Source organism: Peromyscus californicus, unplaced genomic scaffold (assembly GCF_007827085.1).
Source record: "Peromyscus californicus insignis strain IS unplaced genomic scaffold, ASM782708v3 Scaffold_4__1_contigs__length_199733344, whole genome shotgun sequence".
NCBI classification, from domain to species: Eukaryota; Metazoa; Chordata; class Mammalia; order Rodentia; family Cricetidae; genus Peromyscus; species Peromyscus californicus.
The window spans coordinates 97,875,628-97,894,999 of record NW_026294562.1 but is presented as its reverse complement, the minus strand read 5'-3'; the positions used below and the strand labels follow the sequence as shown (position 1 = coordinate 97,894,999).

General features: G+C 39.1%; 1 protein-coding gene across 1 annotated transcript; it reads right to left on the bottom strand.

Annotated features, from left to right (window-relative positions):
- Positions 1–9,348: 9,348 nt before the first annotated feature.
- On the bottom strand, positions 9,349–11,666 carry LOC128094169 (olfactory receptor 56A4). The gene has a single exon (XM_052712317.1). The coding sequence runs from the start codon at positions 11,436–11,438 to the stop codon at positions 10,434–10,436; it is 1,005 nt and encodes a 334-aa protein (XP_052568277.1). The 5' UTR covers positions 11,439–11,666; the 3' UTR covers positions 9,349–10,433.
- Between the last annotated feature and the right edge of the window lie 7,706 nt (positions 11,667–19,372).

Below are 19,372 nucleotides of genomic sequence, written 5' to 3'. Positions count from 1 at the left end.
CATAAAGTATGACAGATATAAATTTACATTTGTATCAATATACAAATATTTCAAATAAGAGTAGAAATATATGTACATTATAACAAATATAGTTCTGTATTTGTATCAATATACAAATTATCTTAAACAGGAATATAAAAATAGTTTACATTTGTATCAACATATAAGAATCCATAACAGTGCAAATTACAGTGCAAATTATTTAAGGCTGCTATTTTACTAAATTTGTTTACTAGTATACATAATAATCTACCATAATACCTTATACCTATCCATTCCATTTCTTCTTTTCATTTTTTTTTTTTTTTTTAGAATACTGAGTTTAATATTTCCTTCCACCCCCAACCCTATAACCATCATCCATAACCCTGAGAATTATGAAACCTAAGGGAGAAGGGGCGTCGTTTTCTTAGAATTACTTCCTGCTGTTTAGGGGGTGATGTTATCTCTGTTGGGTACTGTGAGAAAGCTCAGATAGTTAAATCTCAGTTAAACTAACTGTAGGTTCTGCAGCAAGTCTTAGAGTAACGGGTAAGATTGTCTGAAATTCTGGTAAGAAGTGTAGTATGATGATGATTATCATGGCATCATTCTGGATTGGGTAGAGTTGTTGTTGGGGCCCCATCTTCCTTCTGGAGACTTCTGAGATTGCTATTAGAAAAACTTATTTGTTATCAAAATGGAAGGTTTGGATTTAAAGAGGACATAGCATGTAAGAAAGGATTCTGAGAAATCAAGAGTAAGCATGGAGAGAGTTAGAATCTAGAAGACAATGGTCCCTTTTTATTGGTTTCCTTCTGTCCCACACCAGAGGGCTCTTCAGATATGGGACTGAAGAATCTCTCAAACTTCCTTTTAGCAATATGCTTGGGTTTAGAGAAGGAGTGAGCCAATTCCATCTCCAAAGTCAGCTTGGCTTATAATTGAATTGGAACCACAACTTTTCTAGATTGATAGAGAGATAGATATTAGACAGTGAGATTTTACCGTGTGTAGATTGGTACCAATAGATTCTTTCTTTCTGCTGTAAACATCCGGATATCCAAGGCCTTATGACTTCTGTAAGATGGGTATTTCCATCATCCTGGAAAGACAAAAACAGAACCCTACCCCAACCTTTGATTGTTAAATTTTTCTTACAACTTGTAGAGATGTCACATTGGTGGATGATCTTTTACTTCTCCTCATCAAGGGGTTTTTCCTGTTCGAATCGAATTTTTATTAATTTTGTTGGTATCCATAGCTTTTCTTCTCCTGCAGAAACAAAGGCAAAACCCCTTCCCCAACGTAGAACATATCCAGGTTTCCATTCTGAGGTCAGCACATCCTTGAAATAAACTGGTTGGTTTAGCTCAGGAGTTTTGTCTGTCGTCCAATGTCTCTCTGCAGCTGTTGTTCCTTTCTCATCAGCATTGAGAAAATTCAAGGTTAATAAAGCACTATGCAATCTATTTCTAGGAGTCATTGTTACCCGTTGCTGTTTATTTAGCATATCTTTTAAAGTTCGATTGGATCTTTCTATGACTGCTTGGCCTGTGGGATTGTGTGGTATACCTGTAACATGCTTTATATTGTAATAGGCAAAGAATTGTCTCATTTTATTGGAGACATATGCTGGGGCATTGTCTGTCTTAATTTGTACAGGTATTCCCATGATGGCCATAACTTCTAATAGGTGTGTAATCACAGAATCAGCCTTTTCAGAACTCATAGGAGTTGCCCACTGAAATCCTGAATAGGTGTCAATGGTATGATGTACATACTTTAATCTTCCAAATTCTGCAAAATGAAACACATCCATCTGCCAAATTTCATTTCTTTGTATACCTTTTGGATTGCTCCCTGCAGGTAATGGAAGTTGGTTATAGATGGAACAAGTAGGACATTTTTTCACAATATCCTTAGCCTGTTGCCAAGTGATGGAGAAATCCTTCTTCAAACCTTTGCTATTTACATGGCATTTCTTATGAAATTCTGAAGCTTCTAGCACATTACCTATTAGTAACTGATCAATCTCATCATTACCTTGTGCTAGAGGTCCTGGCAGACCTGTATGGGATCTGATATGTGTTATATATATAGGATGTTCCCTTTTTCTGATGATTTCCTGCAATTGTATGAATAATGAAGTTAATTCTGTATTATCAGGAATAAATTCAGCAGTTTCAATATGTAAAACAACTCTCTCTGCATATTGAGAGTCAGTGACTATATTGAGGGGTTCTGTGAAGTCTATCAGTACCATAAGAATGGCATACAGTTCTGCCTTTTGTACAGAGCTGTATGGACTTTGTACCACTTTACTTAAGTCTCCTGATTTATATCCTGCTTTCCCTGATTTATTTGCATCAGTATAGAATGTGAGGACTCCAGAAATTGGCTTTTGTCGTACAATGTGAGGAAGGACCCATTCAGTCTTCTTTATGAATTCTATTCTCTTGCTTTTGGGATAGTGGTTGTTAATCTCTCCCAAAAAGTTACTGCAGGCTCTCTGCCAGTATTCATTATCTTTCCATAGTGATGAAATTTCTTCATTAGTTAAAGGTACTACAATTTCTGCTGGGTCCATTCCTGTCAACTGGCGAAGTCTTAGTTTACCTTTTTGAATCAAATCAGAGATCTTTTCTATATAAGTCTTTAATTTCTTATTTGGTTTACGTGGTAGGAATATCCATTCCAATATAATATCTTCCCTCTGCATCAAAATACCTGTTGGGGAATGTCTGGAGGGGAATATGACAAGAATGCATTTAAGTTCTGGATCCACACGATCCACATGTGCTTCTCGAATTGTCTTTTCTACTAGAGCCAATTCCTTCTCAGCTTCGGCTGATAATTCTCTTGGACTATTTAATTCTTTGTCCCCTTCTAGGGTATTAGCCAAATTTTGTAGTCCATCTTTGGGTATTCCCATGATGCCCAGTAAGTTGGAAATGCTTCCTAATAACTTTTGAAAATCATTAAGAGTCTTCAACCGATCTCTCCTTAGCTGTACCTTTTGGGGTCTAATTTTTTGTAGCTCTATCTTATATCCTAAGTAGTTAATAGAATCTCCTCTTTGTATTTTTTCAGGAGCAATTTGCAGTCCCCAGCGAGGCAAAACTTTTTTTACTTCTTCAAACATGCTTTCTAATGTATCTAACTTTGGATCAGCTAATAGGATATCATCCATATAGTGATAAATTATGGATTGTGGAAACTTTACACGAATTATCTCCAATGGTTTCTGCACAAAGTATTGGCACAAGGTAGGGCTGTTTAACATTCCCTGTGGGAGGACCTTCCATTGATATCTCTTGACTGGCTGAGAATTGTTATAATTAGGTACTGTGAAGGCAAATTTTTCTCTATCATTTTCTTGTAAGGGTATGGTAAAGAAACAGTCTTTTAAGTCAATAACTATTATAGGCCATTCTTTAGGTAGCAGAGAGGGCAAGGGCATCCCAGTCTGTAGGGAGCCCATTGGCTGAATTACTTTATTAATAGCTCTCAGATCTGTCAGCATTCTCCAATTACCAGACTTTTTTTTAATAACAAATACAGGAGAATTCCAAGGGCTGGTAGATTCTTCAATGTGTTGAGCATTTAACTGCTCTTGAACCAGCTGTTCTAAAGCTTGTAGCTTGTCTTTTGTCAAAGGCCATTGTCCAACCCAGACAGGTTTATTAGTTAGCCATTTTAAAGGTAAGGCAGTTGGTACTTCTGAGGGTTCAATAGCAGTTGTGCTCTGTTTGTGAACAGCCTGAATGGTTGGTGCCTGATTTTTATAGCATGTGATGATATTATTCCTAGAAACATGCATTTGTCTGTATTCTTTTTCTGAAAGTGTAGGAATTTTAATCTGGGTATTCCACTGTTGTAACAGATCTCGGCCCCAAAGATTTACTGCTACATTTGCTACATATGGCTTCAGCCTTCCTCTCTGTCCTTCTGGCCCTATGCATTCAACCCATCTCGAACTCTGTTTTATCTGAGATAGGGTGCCAATCCCTAAAAGCTGGACATCTACCTCTTGAAGAGGCCAATTTGGATGCCATGATTTTGGTGTAATTATAGTCACATCTGCACCTGTGTCTACCAGTCCCTCCATAACCAGGCCATTAATTCGAATTCTAAGCTTTGGTCTTTGATCATTTATGGAAGTCTGCCAAAATATTTGTTTTATAGTGTTCTTTGTAAACTGTGATCCATCCATCAGAGCTGTTTTATCATCCATTGCAGTATCGGTTTTTACATTAAGCATTGGTTTATTCAGTTGTCTTGGAGAGGAATTTCTTCCACAGTGGCTGGGAATGTTCGTACTACATTGGATTTGGGGGCCTGCAAGAGGCCCCCTGAGGCGTTTCCCGCCAGTAAAGGGTTACCTCGTATATCTATTTTTGATCTGCACTCACTGGTCCAATGTCGGCCTTTGCCACACCTTCTACATAATCCGGGAGGTGGTTGGGGTCTCCTGTTTAGGCTATTCCTAAAAGGAATATTACTCCTAGGAGTACCCCACGTACAGTTTTTACTTATATGACCTGGTGTACCACATGTAAAACATTTGGTAACACGGGGCCTTCTTTCACCTCTGGGATTTGTCTCTCCTATCCAAGCCTCATTACTGTAGTTACGAGACTCAACACCATTAGTATACTGAATCCATTCTTCCAAAGGAGCTGATCTGATCTTTAATGGTGTAAGTATTCTTCTGCATTCTGCATTAGCATTGTCGAATGCCAAGGACTCAGTTAATACTTTTCTTAATTCTTTATCTGATACAGCTCTTGTTATAGCTGTGTTCAGTCTTTGTAAAAAATCAGTGAAGGATTCGTGTGGTCCCTGAAATATCTTTGTGTATACCTCAGTTGGTTTTCCAGGTTCTGGAATTTTTTCCCAAGCGTTTAGAGCTGCTGTACGGCATAGGGATATTGTATGCTCATCATAAATGGCTTGTACATTCCTGTCAGCAAAACATCCCTCACCAAGTATTTGATCTTGGGAGATCACGAAACCTCTGAGTTTACCTTGTTGTTCTAAAGATGACTATTACACAGAGAGTCTGGATTGTGTTGTCTTTGGGATTCTTAACTACAGAGAGATATTTGATTGTAAAGGAAGCTGAGTTAAACCAGTATGTATATTTTAAAGATACTTTGACTTCAAAATTTGGATGTAAGGATATGTTGCTTTGGAAAAGAGTCTCTTTTGTTTCCACAGAAAGCAAGAGGCTATGGATTTGTTCCAGATTAAGACACATCAGGTTTGACCAGCCAAGACCACCTGAAAGGTCTCCGATGACACCATGGCCCAGATGATCCAACATCCAGAACCGTTTCAAGGCAACTGGCTCAGATGATACAGCCTCACGGACTACTCCATGATCCTAAAATTTTCTTTGTTTCCCCAGAAGATACAGCGCCCCCCTCCAGCAGGAAGTAGTAAGAGAAGCTACGCCCAAATTCCCAAATATACCAAGCTGACTTTGGAGATGTGTAAAGGTTAAAACCTTCCTTTTTAAGAAAAGAAAAGGGGAAGTGCTGTGGGATGGTCTGTATGTCAAATGTGTTGCTGATTGGTCTATGAATAAATCACTGATTGGCAGTGGCCAGGCAGGAAGTATAGGCGGGACTAACAGAGAGGAAAATTGAGAGAACAGGAAGCTGGGAGGGGAGACACTGCCAGCCGCCATCAGGAGAAGGAAGATGTAAAGTACCGGTAAGCCACAAGCCACGTGGCAAGGTATAGATTAATAGAAATGGATTAATTTAAGCTGTAAGAACAGTTAGCAAGAAGCCTGCCACGGCCATACAGTTTGTAACCAAAATAAGTCTCTGTGTTTACTTGATCGGGTTTGAGCGGCTTGGGACTGGCGGGTGAGAGAGATTTGTCCTGATGTGGGCCAGGCAGAAAAACTCTAGCAACAACTTACTGTAACATAGATGTTATTTATTTATTTAAAACACATGCAAGTGAGGTAGGTACTGTATATAACTTATCCTTGGAATAACAAGATATTTTAAGTAAGAGTTATGTTTTTATATGGTGAATTTCTTTTTTAAGTTGTTTGTGTTTTAAAATGTTTGCATTTTCACTTAGTATAATGAGATAACAAGACAAAGAATTGAATACATCTGTTTTATAAATATTAATTTAATAAAACAAATATCACATGTGCTCTCTCTTCTGTAGTTCTAGCTACAAATCTTCAGACATGAGAATATATCCTAAAGTAACTGCAGAACCAGACAAGTAAATAGGGACCATGAATTTGAAAGGAAACAAGTAGAAATAACATAATTACATTTTAATTTAAAGTAAATAATATATTTAATTTAAAAAAATATCTAATTTTAAAAAATAAAAATTATTAATTTTTTTAAACCCTTAGCCTCATAATAAATTACAGGTGTTCCTGAGTCTGAGAAGCTCCTGGGATCTAAGGTTGGAATGCCGGGCTTGCAATCATCCTACTTGAATGATTCCTCCTCTTGCCTGTACTCAACACCTAGGTCACTACACACTTCACCATCTCTTTCTCAAATTTTCTTGGTTCTAAGCCAGTACTAGCAGCTCCTAAAGCAGTAGTTCTCAACCTTCCTAATGCCATGGCTCTTTAATATAGTTCTTCTTGCCGTGATGACCCCCCAACCATAAAATTATTTCTTTTGCTACTTCATAACTATAATTCTGCTACTGTTATGAATTATAGTGTAAACAGCTATTTTTGATAGTCTTAAGTGACCCCTGTAAAAGGGCTGTTTGAACCCCAAGAGGGTTGTTTGACCCCCAAAAGGGGCATGACCCACAGGGTGAGACCCACCACACCTAGAGCCTGCACCACAATTCCTATTTATGATAGTTGGTTGCACCTATTAAACCAGCCTCTCAGAGCCACCGGAGGGAATTGTCATGCCCCAAGCTCCATTCAGTCACTTCCTCCTTCACTCTCACAGAGGGGAAGGTCATCTTAGGTATCTAAACTGGGAGCATACGGCTTATTCTTCATGGAGTTGGGTGAGAAAACACAGAAGACAATGTGCAGTATGGGAATAATACTAGGGAAGGAAAGATAATTAAAGAAAGGCAAAAAGAGATTGGGCATTCTAAACAGAGAGCATATACATTTGAAAGCAAATATTTCTAGTCTTGAAAATGTAACTATTTCAAGATGAATTATACTCTTAGAAAAATCTGTTTAAATTATGATGTAAGGCAGGCATTTCTTGACTTCCAAAAGGGTTGCAAGACAATCAACGTATTTTTTTTTTTTTTTTGGTTTTTCAAGACAGGGTTTCTCTGTGTAGCTTTGCGCCTTTTCCTGGAACTCACTTGGTAGCCCAGGCTGGCCTCGAACTCACAGAGATCCGCCTGGCTCTGCCTCCCGATTGCTGGGATTAAAGGCGTGCGCCACCACCGCCCGGCTACAATCAACGTATTTTAAACTGAATGCCATTTAAAATTTAAAATATATGCTATAGAAGCTAGGGAGATGATCAGTAGGTGAAGTGTTTGTGTGGTAGCTCAAATGAAAAGGCCCCCATAGACTTATATATTTGAATATTTGATCCCTAGTTGGTGGAACTGTTTGGAAAGGATTGGTTGTAGCCATGTTAGAAGATGGATGTCACCGAGGGTGGGCTTTGAAGTTCAAAAGGTTTCAAAAGCCCAAGCCATTTCTAGTTAACATTCTCTCTCTCTCTCTCTCCATATATATATATATATATACCTGCCTTCTGTTTATGGATCAGATGTAAGCTTTCAGGTTCTGCTCTAGTGCCATTCCTGACTGCGTGCTTTTATGGTCCCCACTATGATGGTTCTAGACTCACACTCTAAAATTGAAGCCAGAATAAATTCTTTCTTCTATAAGTTGCCTTGGTCATGGTGTCTCTTCACAGCCATTGAAAAGTAATACTTCAAGCCTGAAGATAGGAGTTCAGATCCCGGAACCCATATAAAAGCCATGGGTTCCATCATGCATCTGAAACTCCAGAGCTAATGGGATGAGACAGGTGAATCCTAGGGATTCGCTGGTCAGCCATTCTAGTCAAAATGGTGAGTTCCAAATTCAGCAAGAGGTGCTATTTCAAAAATTAAGGTAAAGGGAGAGAGTGAGATGCAGACATCTGACACTGACCTCTGACTTTCCAGATGCAATGAGACCTGTGCACCTCCCCTCAACCATAAACACACAAACACACAACACACACACACACACACACACACACACACACACACACACACACACACACAATTATATATGCCATGCAACTAGCCTATTGAACAGCACTACCTAGCCACTCAATATCCTGTAGTGTCCATTGTTTGCTGGGTGTAGACAAATTTCTAAACAGTCTTATTAAATAAGAAACACAGAGCCAAATACAGAATTAAAGCCAAAGAGAGCAAGAGCCACCTAGCTTTAGTTTACCACCAGCAGTAGCTTCCCCTGAGAGAGACCTTCTAATGTCTGACTTGTATTTTTATTGTTTTCCTGTTCTGCTTTCTCATTGGCTCTAAGCCCAGCCACATGACTTCCTCATCACTACCTGTCCAAACAGACCTCCTGGTCTCTTTGGTTAGTACTGGGATTAAAGGTTCCTGTTAACATGCTTGACTGTGTCCTTGACCACACAGAGATTCTGCCTGCCATGTGATCAGATTAAGGGTGTGGGCTACCACCGCCTGACTGCTGTCCCTGGCTCGCTATGACCTCTGATCTCCAGGCAAACTTTATTTATTAACATACAAATAAAATCACATTTCAGCACAATTAAAACATCGCCACAGCTGGGTCATCAGGTGACCAGTGCTATGTCTAAATACTGCTACCACCTAATATCTTAAGAGTATCATGCCACAACTTATCCAGAAAAGATCATTATTCAAAATCTGAAATACAGTTTCTACAACATACATATACCATCACACTCTCACAAAGTCAAGATATCCTAAGTCAAATCATCTTGAATTACAAAACACAGGTTTTATTCTCTACTCTTCTCCAGTATTTACACATATTTTAATTAACCAATTTTATATTTTAATTGACACACAATATTTGTACACATTTGTAAAGAACAATGTGAAGCTTTACTTAATGTATGTATTAAGTAATAATCAACTCATAGAAATCAGCATTTCCAACACACTAGGCAGTAATCACATTTTTCTTTTTCTTTTTGATATTCTTCCCTCTCTTCCCTCCAAATACTCCTATACCTTTGCATGCTCTTCTTCAAATTCATAGCCTATTTTTCATTAATGTTATTCATGTATATATATATATACATATATATTTATATGTATAGATTCCCAATTATAACCTGCCCAGTCTGTAAAATGTGTTTGTATGTTTTCAGGGCTGACAGTTTGGCATTGAACAACCAATTGATGTGCTCTGGCCTGGAAAAGACCACTTCTCCCACTCCCAGATTTCCTCAGTTGCCTACAGTCCTTTATGTAGGGTTGAGGCCTCATTGGTTTTTACCTATCCACTTTGGTATATTCATTGGTGTCATTAGGGGAAAATTTCAAAATAGTTGAAGACATTTTACTATGAAAAACGAAGCCTGGAGTTTTTGTGGCACTGCTCAAGACAAAGGCTGAGGCCACAGGCAGTAGGACCAATAGACAAATCATCTCATTTGTATTCAGGATAGGTCACAAATAGACAAGGCTGGTGTTAGAAACTATATGAAAATTTCCAAATCTGGGACTAGACAGATAGCTCAGTGATGGCTTCTGCTCTTTCACAGGACTGATGTTTAGCTCCCAGCACCCATGTGGGACTTAACAACTATCTCTAATTCTATGTGCAGGAGTTGATGCCCTCTTCAGTCCTCCACAGACACTAAGCAGCCTGGCAGGCAAAACAATCACACACATAAAACAAACTTCTTTTTAACTTAAAAATTCAAAGTCCCTTCAGATCAGATATGGTATAAAATGAGACCACCCTATGGAAGGGTAGAGTATAAGAGATTTTAAAAAATAGGGGGAGGGGAGTATCTAGTGAGCAAGTGAAAGGTACATTTGCCAAAAATAAAAGAGTTAAGATGCTCAGGATAAAGTGCTCCACACCAAAACCACACATTTCAGACCACTGTCTGTGTTTTGCCCAAACTCTGCCTTCGTGGCACAAAATCTAGGCAGGGCTCTCCAACACTGAGTTAGACAGGAAAGGACTCAGTGTCCTTTACAAATCCTGCAGATTTTTTTCCTGCATGTCCTGAAAACTTGTTTATATCTTGTCCATAGCAATTTTTCCTTTAAAGTAGCAATAAAGAAAGGGATTCGTAAGTGAATGCTTTTCATGCTGCCTATGATGTTTGTAAAATCAGAGTCAAAAGTTATTTAGGGTTTAAATGTTTAATTTATTTCCAATACAAAAACTATTTCCTATTTTCCTATTATTTATTAACAATTCTAAAGGCACTGAGTACCTCTTACAACCTCCTTAGCAAGTTCTGGATTCCCTGCTTGATCTCTTTGGTTCTTACTCCATAAACAATGGGATTCAGAGCTGGGGGGATGAGGTGATGCAGGATGTTGAGAAGGATGGGAACATCCGGGGGAATCCTCTCCCTGGCCAGGTTTGTGATGACCAGCACCAGCAGGACTGTGCTGAAGAAGAGGATGAGGATGAAGTGGGAACCACATGTGCTCAGGGCTTTGGCCACAGCTCCCTCAGCTTTGATCCTGAGCACAACACTGAAGATAAAAGAGTAGGAGAGAACAATGAGGATGAGGTCAGAGCCCAGCAGGGTCCAACCTGCTACAAGCTGGTATAGTTTATTGAAGGTGATGTCATCACAAGAGAGTTTGGATACAGACAAGTTGGTGCAGATGCAGTTCTTGACAATGTTCTGAGCACAGTACTTTAGTCTGGCAGAAAGAATAGGGACAGGAAGAGAAAAAAATGTATTCCTGCTTATAATGAAGATGGCAGCTCTAGCCACAAATTGGTCAGTGATGATGGATGGGTACTGCAGAGGCTTGCAGATGGCCACATAGCGATCATAGGCCATGACCATGAAGGTGCAGGACTCCATCGTCAGGAAACTGTTCATGATGAACATCTGGAGGAAGCAGGCAGAGAAGCTGATGGATTTGTTGTCAAACCAGAAAATGGCTAGGACCTTAGGTATGACAGTGAGGCAGAGCACAATGTCCAGAAGGGAGAGAAGGCTGAGCAGGTAGTACATGGGCTCATGAAGAGAGGCCTCCATCCTGATGGTGATGAGAAGGGTGGCATTGGCCCCCATGGCCAGGAGGAAGAGGAGGCTGAGGGGCAGGGACAGCCAATGCTGCCAGGTCTGGTAGTTAGGGAAGCAGATGAGGAAGAATTCAGAGACTGGAGCTTCAGAGTTGTTGCTGGATAATGCCATGGAAGAACTGCCAATCAAGCCAGAAATCCAGAGGTTTGTATACTGAAGGAAGTGAATGGACATAGAAAAGATATGTTCTAGAGAGAGTAGGACTCAAGTTTCCATCATGCTTGAACCTATCCAGTCAAGTTTTGAAATCACTATCATTATCACCATTACTTATCAAAAAGCACTGTGTTGAATACTTTATGTTAATTATATTCATTTTCTTCTTTTAAAAAATACTGAAGGGGTTGGGGGGATGGCTGTCAGTGAAAGGCATCCAAAAGCAACCTTGGCTCCCCAAGCACACACAGGCAAGCACATCGGTGCAAACATACACACAGGCATGCATTTTAAAAATATTTTTTAAAAAGAAAAGGATTTAAGCATTCGTTATTCTGGCCATTCCTACTGATCAATGCCATTGACCAAGGTAATGTGGGACAAACTGAAGAAATAGGAAACAAAGTCTTCAGTGCCATCACAGTACCAAAGATGACTTTCTGTTTTAGTTTTTATGGCAGAAAGAATGAAATATTCCTGAGAAATGGGGATAGGAGAAACAAGGATAATTAAAGGCAAGAAAATGAATTGGTTATGGGCAGAGAAATTTTTTGTCTTTTTTATTGAAAATAGATTTTTTTCATATAATATATTCTGATCATGGTTTCATATCCCCCAGCTCCTCCCAGATCCTCACCCACATTCTAACTCACCCAAATCCACACCCTTTCTTTTTCCATTTCTATCTCTTTTTAGAAAACAAATAGGGAACTAAAATAACAGACAAAAAATAGATAAGGACAAAACAAACGGGAAAAAGAGCCAATTAAAAAGCACAAGAAACACAGACAGAGACAGAGACACACACATTTGCACACAGAGAAATTCCATGAAAATACAAAATCCTAAAAAATTTGCAAAGTATCCAGAGAGTTTTCCAATAGTCATGCAAACTGTAATATGCCTGGAAATGAGAATATTCAAGTTTTCAAATGAAAATGTGCTTCTTATTGTATTGGGAAAAGTTAAATAAAGGAGTATTGGCATACAATATGTTAGCAGGCAAACAAAACACGTTTGAAAGTCTAAACTCTAGACTAAGAACTTTCAGGTGGGGTTGATAACCATGATGTCAGAGGAAAAGGACACAGCACTGGAGAACACTGGAAAGGACCCTTCTATGGGACAGTGAGGATTGCAGTGACAGGTACAGAGCGTCTGGTTTCCCTCCACCGCTCTTCTCTCATAAGAATGTTTCCATGCTTGAAACCAATAATGAGAACTATCCACATGACAGTACTGTGACTTTCTGTTAGGTACATGGGTAACGGAACAACACAGAATAAAATAGCAAGAAGTTGGATCTACCAGAGAAGATATGTGCGTATGTGGGGCACCAGCCACAGTACCATTTTCATGAAGTTGGATGAAAGCCAGTGTCAAGTCAACTGGATACAAATGGCTTTTCCTAAAGATAAATTATAATACATATTTATGTATATATGTATATATATATATATATATATATGTACACACACACACACACACAGACACACACACACACACACAAAGAAAGAGGACAAGCCAGGCAGTGGTGGCACACGCCTTTAATCCCAGCACTCGGGAGGCAGAGGCAGGAGAATCTCTGTGAGTTCGAGGCCAGCCTGGTCTACAAAGTGAGTTCCAGGAAAGGCACAAAACTACAGAGAAACCCTGTCTTGAAAAACCAAAAAAAAAAAAAAAAGAAAGAAAGAAAGAGGACAAGAATTTGAGAGAGAAGGAGGGTGTATGGAAGGGGTTGGAGGCAGAAAGAAGAAAGGGAAAGGATACAATTATATTATAATTTCAAATAATATTATGAAATATATTTTAAAAAGAAATGGCTTTTCCTTTGAGATAGGAGAAAATTGGTGTGTTTATAGAAATTTTCAGAGATCAGTGGACGTCTTTCTATTTTGATTTGTCTGAAGAGTGATTTCCCAGATGGCTTATTCTTCAGAAAACAACACTGTTGCTTTGACTCCTAACAAGGCTGGATGTGTTACTGGTCATAGGGCAGACAATATTCTTTTTTTTTCTTTTTTTTTGCTTTTTTTTTTTTGATACAGGGTTTCTCTGTATAGCCCTGGCCATCCTGGAACTCATTCTGTAGACCAGGCTGGTTTCAAACTTAGAGACCTGCTGTCTCTGCCTCCTGAGTGCTGGGACTCAGATTGTGTCATGCCCAGCTCAGATAATGTTCTTGAATAACATCCTTGAAATGGCTGTTCTCTTTCAACAATGACCCCATTTTAGTATCTCTTCTTCATTCTACCCTTCGAAACACATTTTATCTTAAATCTTTCAGAAATGTATTCCCTGTATCTAGTTATGGGTCTCATAATGATGTTTCATTCAAGTGGAGAAACCTGTTTCTTTGAGCATATCCATCCTGGCACGCTCTCTTTTCTTCCCACGTCTCACTTCCACAGTAAAGCTTTCCTAGCAGAGACAGAAATTCTCCAGTGTCTTAGAGACTGTAACCTCTTGAGGATTAGAACTAAGTAAAAAAAAAGTAACCAAAACTTGAGTTGACATCTACCCAAGAAACAGTGGAAGCTCACTAGTAAGTGTTAGGCAAATGGCTGCATAAGAAGCCATTTTCCTGGTAAGCGAAATTGCCGATACTTCCTTATACACAGGATCCAGTCATCCCAGAAAGTAGGATTCACGTTTTAAAATCTCACCTGTTGGGATTCTAGTTGTTTCTTTTACAGATAAGACTCTGGAACTAGGCTGTGCACCAGTTCCTGTGTCAGTATGTACTGTTTCTGCGCCCATGCTAAGGGGACCTGAATCAGAATTCAGCACCTTGCAAGTGTATCTGATTCTTCGGTCAGACAACGTTTTTGAACTGTGTCCAATTTATTGAAGATTATACATGGGATGAGGGAATGGATTGTATATTACATACCCTTCGGTAAAATATATAGACGATCTTAAAAGCCTGTCAGATCTCAGAAGCACCTTCTAGGCAGCATGGCCAGCAATGGCTGCAACCTTTTGCCTTGTATCTATCTTCTCAAGTGGTGCTCCCTGATATTGGGGACATTAAGATGCTTTCTCTCACCTGCATAATCCACAGCATCGGCCTCAGTATTGGCAAACTCATCATAAGTATACGAAGATCTAAATGTCCTTAGTTAAAATGAACTCTTGTACTTGCAAGGAAAGCCCAACTGTCATGTCGATTTCTAGAACTCAGATTGTGCTGCCATATTAAAAAAAAGCATCATTTAAAAGGAAAACTTGTAACCTGGGACAGTCCTGAGTGGGGATTTTTTTTTCGGTGAAAAGGGCAAAATCTTCATACTTTTAATGTGTCAAGTTCACATATAGCCTTTAGCTAACCCTGCACAGGGGATAAGTAGAACTGCCTAAGATTGGAGACCTCAGATCCCTGCACAGTTAAGATTAGCAATATAGGTGCTGGAGAGATGGCTCAATGGTTAAGAGCACTGGCTGTTCTTCCAGAGGACCTGGGTTCAATTCCCAGCACCCACATGGCAGCTCACAACTGTCTGTAGCTCTAGTTCCAGGGGATTTGATACTCTCACACCAATGCAAATAAAATAGAGTAAAGTAAATTATTTTTTAAAAGATTAGCAATATGCACGGCATGCAAGTAAAAGAAGACTCTTTTTCTAACTTCTTTCTTTTCTTTTTGGTTTTTTTTTTTTTTTTTTGGTTTTTCGAGACAGGGTTTCTCTGTGTAGCTTTGTGCCTGTCCTGGATCTCGCTCTGTAGACCAGACTGTCCTTGAATTTACAGAGAGAGATCCGCCTGGCTCTGCCTCCCGAGTGCTGGGATTAAAGGCGTGCGCCACCACCGCCCGGCCTCTTTTTCTTTTTTATTTCCTCCTGGTTTCTACTGTTTAAATTTGATGGGTTAAATTTTCAGAACCTATTTCTTACTTCCTCAAATATAAGAAAAAAAATTTTTTAAGTTAAATGCACAATGCCTGATAGATAAGAGATACCCCTGTAAATGCTAAGTAAGAATGATTAGACAAAGGCTATGAGTTTAAGCATTTGTAATAAAAAATAATAACCATTTCCAGATTTCATTTAATTACAATAATGAGTGTCAGAAATGAAATCTGATTGCTCAGTTTCAAAGGGGCTTCAATCTAGTGTAGGTCTAGCTACAAATGAACAGGAAGCGTTAGACACTAGCTAATCAGCTAAACTAGTGAGCTTAGACCTCCTAGTCAAGCTCTTCCCCCATCCAAACTCTGCTGGTCTTGTTACAGCCCCCACCCTAAAACAAAAAGTTTAGAGTAAAAAATTATCAACAACATGCAGATTTGATGAGGGTGTGTGCCTGATAGACTTTAAAATAAATAGGAGTGAAATATAGAGCTGAAACTGCCTGTGTTTTTTGTTATGACAAAGGAAAATATATGACCTATGTGGAGTGTAAAATTGTAGCTTCCTGATTGTTCATTAATGAGGAAAGGGTGGTAGGGTCATGTGTCCAGGGTTATATTATATATATTATATATATCCCACTCCTGCCCTCTGAGGCTAACATACAACTTGGCAAATTTGTAAAATAAACTGCTTTACCTTTGCTGCTCTTAGTCTGCAGTGATCTCATTACGAAGTCAGGATCTTTGTTTCTCGCAACAGCTATTTCTGGTATTTATTACAATGTAGTTAGAACATAAATTCAATTTACTTATTCTTTTATCATAAGAATGCTTCTGTGATTTGCTGACATGGAAAATTTGGACTTTGATAGTTTTTTGTTTGTTTGTTTGGTTGGTTGGTTGGTTTTTGATGGGCCACCATTTTTGTTTCCCTATGATTAAATAAAAAACCAATTGGCCAAGCACTAAGAAGGGTAATGGCAATGACAGTGGTCAAAGAAGAAGGAGCCAGGGACCTGTGGCAAGATAAACATCACAGAGCCATGTAGTCAGTGTGACTGGAATCACTGGTCCTGCATGCCTGCCCCATTAGACTCATGGATTCAGTGGGTTGTGGTGTATGTGAGAAGACATCAAACTAGCTGCCAGGGAAGATGATGGAAACAATTGCTTGATTTAAGGACTTTCATTTTGAGTATCCCAGGCTTTCAAAATGCAGATGATATTAAACATCTTAGGAAAGAAAGGTAAATATGCATTGTAGGACTTTATGACAAATCAAAGATTGAGGGATTAAAAGTGAGGAGGAACTATACAGTAGACTTCCTTTTTGACCTGTATTTGCATATGCAAGCATTAAAATGACTGTCAGTGTTAATCTAAGAGATAAGATGGATGGCAAACATGTCCATACTTTCTAAGATTTTTCCCCTTCCACTGACCTCAAGTATGATTGCTCAGAGCAACTTGATTAGTTTGAGTAGGTAAAAAAAATAGTACTTTTCAGATCCCCAGTCTAAACAGTGAGCATCCTAGAATACAGAAAAAGCTGCTATCTTCAGGGAGATTACTTAATGAAAAAATTGGACCTGCAAGTATTCCTATTGCAGTAGAGATGTGGTTGCTATAATGATGACTATTAAACCATGGGAGAGAAAGAGTATTGAATGAGCCAGTATGATACAGTTTAAAAACTGGTTTCAAACAGATAAGCATTCCAATTCTGACTCACACACAATATGTATTCCCAAAGGACAAAGTCATGATGTTCAGCTGTCTTGTTTGTGAAATAGAGCAAAAATACTTAACCATAAGAAAGGAAAGGTGCTGTGATTTACTGAGGTCTTATTCGATCGGGAGAGGTAAGTTAGGACCATCAGAATAGAATACAGGAAGAAGGAAACTGAGGACTGTGCTTTTAGGAATGGCGAGAGGAGAAACACCTTCCCAGATAGATGCTGAGTAATGATAACGGATGAGGCATTGGGACCTGGTAGTGCTAAATTCTGTGGGGAAAATGAATGAGTAGGCTCTCATGATAAGCTATAGGTGTTACTTCAGCTCTCTCAGAATCCTATACACTGGATGGTATATAAACCACAAATGGTAGCTACTAACTGTCTGTGAAATGAGTATGGAAACGAGTAAGTGTAAGATTAAGAGGCCAGAAAACTCAGCATCTGAAATGGGTGAGGTTCCATTCCCTGTAGTATAGATGACATGTGTGTCCTCGCATGGTAGGGCATGGTAAGAAAATAAATGTTGGGTCCGCCAGCCACAGATGACTCAGCTTTCTTAAGGAAATCCCTGTCAGGTCAGTGTGCCTTGCGCTAGCATCTAAGTGCCTTGGCAGGGTCAACACCTACACTCTAAGCCCTAGTGTAAGAATTCTCCCTCCTTTTCATACCAACCTCTTAGACTGCCCCTCACTCTCAGTGTCTCCTTCCTGTTGATGTCCTGCCACGCCGAGATTCACCGACTTCAGAGGAAGCACTGCCACTGCCCCCGGCTATTAGCTGCAACATAGTAGTAGAGACTCCTCTGTGTATCTTTTCTCCCTGCTGGTCATGGAGTTAGGGCTCTTATTATCTAACATAAAGTGGCCATTTCCCAAGAGAAAAACATTACAAATGCATTGCAATTTTTAGAAAAGATCACAAAGACCAATAGCACCTGGATAATCTAAATAAAGAAAAAGACGTTCAACAAGGTAAATTGTTCCAGAAACAGAGATAAATCTATTGTGTAGACCCCACTTTCTGTGTAGACTCTAAAAGCATTGAATTCATGGAAGCAGACAATACAGTAACAGTTACTAAGCGGTAGAGAGTGGGGAAGTAGGGAGGTGGAAGTTGAAGGGTCCAAAGGCTCAGTGAGAAAGGATGAGAAAGCTCCAGACCTCAACATACAACACATAGACTTAGAATTCTTCACGTATTCTATGGCAATATGTTTTCTCTCTTTCCTTCCTTCCTGTCTGTCTGTTTTTCCTTCCTTTTTTCTTTTCTTACCTTTTTTGATAGTGCCTCATATCAGTCATACTCTTGCCTCAGTCTCCTGAGAATTTACAAATGTGAATCACTTCCACAAGCTAACTATTCTCAAAAAACACATACACACAAACATACAGATGCACATACACATGAAAAAAATCCCTGGAAAATAATACAATATGGATATAAGGGCTATCTCAAAGTTAGTATTCAGTTCACTGTGCATAGCTATCAAAACATCATATCATACACCCGTGTGAAATATATACATGGCTGTGCTCAGGATTAAACTCAGGACCTCATGGATGCTAGGTAAGTGTTCTGCCACTGAACTATACCCTCAGTCCTAAATACATAAATTTATACTTAAAAGCATAGAAAATACATAGAAAGGATAAACAGAGGGTAGATAACAAGGAAGGGAAAAACAAAGATATTAAGTGATTGTAGTTGAAGATAGTTGATGTTTTCACAGATATAATTGAATAAAAATTAAAAATACCCATTTATATATGTGAAAAAAATTGAAACATGGAGAATTTAAATTATCTTTCCAATTTAAAAATCAAACAGAGACCCACACCCAAACATTAGGCAGAGTTTGGATAATCCTGCAGAAGAGGAAGAGAAAGGATTGTAGGAGCCAGAGGGGTCAAGCACACAACAAGAAAACTCACAGAATCAACTAAGCTGGGTTCATAGGGGCTCACAGAGACTGAATCAACAACCAGGAACCCTACATGGAATTGACATAGGCACTCTGCATATATGTTGCAGTTGTGTAGCTTGGTTCTCTTGTGGGACTCCTAACAGTGGGAACAGGGGCTGTCTCTGACACTTTTACTGGCTTTTGGGAACCTATTCCTCATACTGTATCACCTTGCCAGGTCTTAATCCATGGGGAGGTGCTTAGTCTTACTACAACTTGATATGTCATGTTTTATTAATACTCATGGAAGGCCTGCCCTTTCCTCCTTTTTCAAAACGGAGGAGGAGTAGATGGGGGAGGGATGGGAAAAGTGGGGGTGAGTGGAGGGACTGAGAGGAGAAGAGGGAGGATGTAAAATAAATAAATAAATAAATAAATAAATAAATAAATAAATAAATAA

What these genes read in the sequence shown, in the direction of transcription:
- LOC128094169 (XM_052712317.1), bottom strand. Translation starts at nt 11,438, where the DNA reads ATGTCCATTCACTTCCTTCAGTATACAAACCTCTGGATTTCTGGCTTG.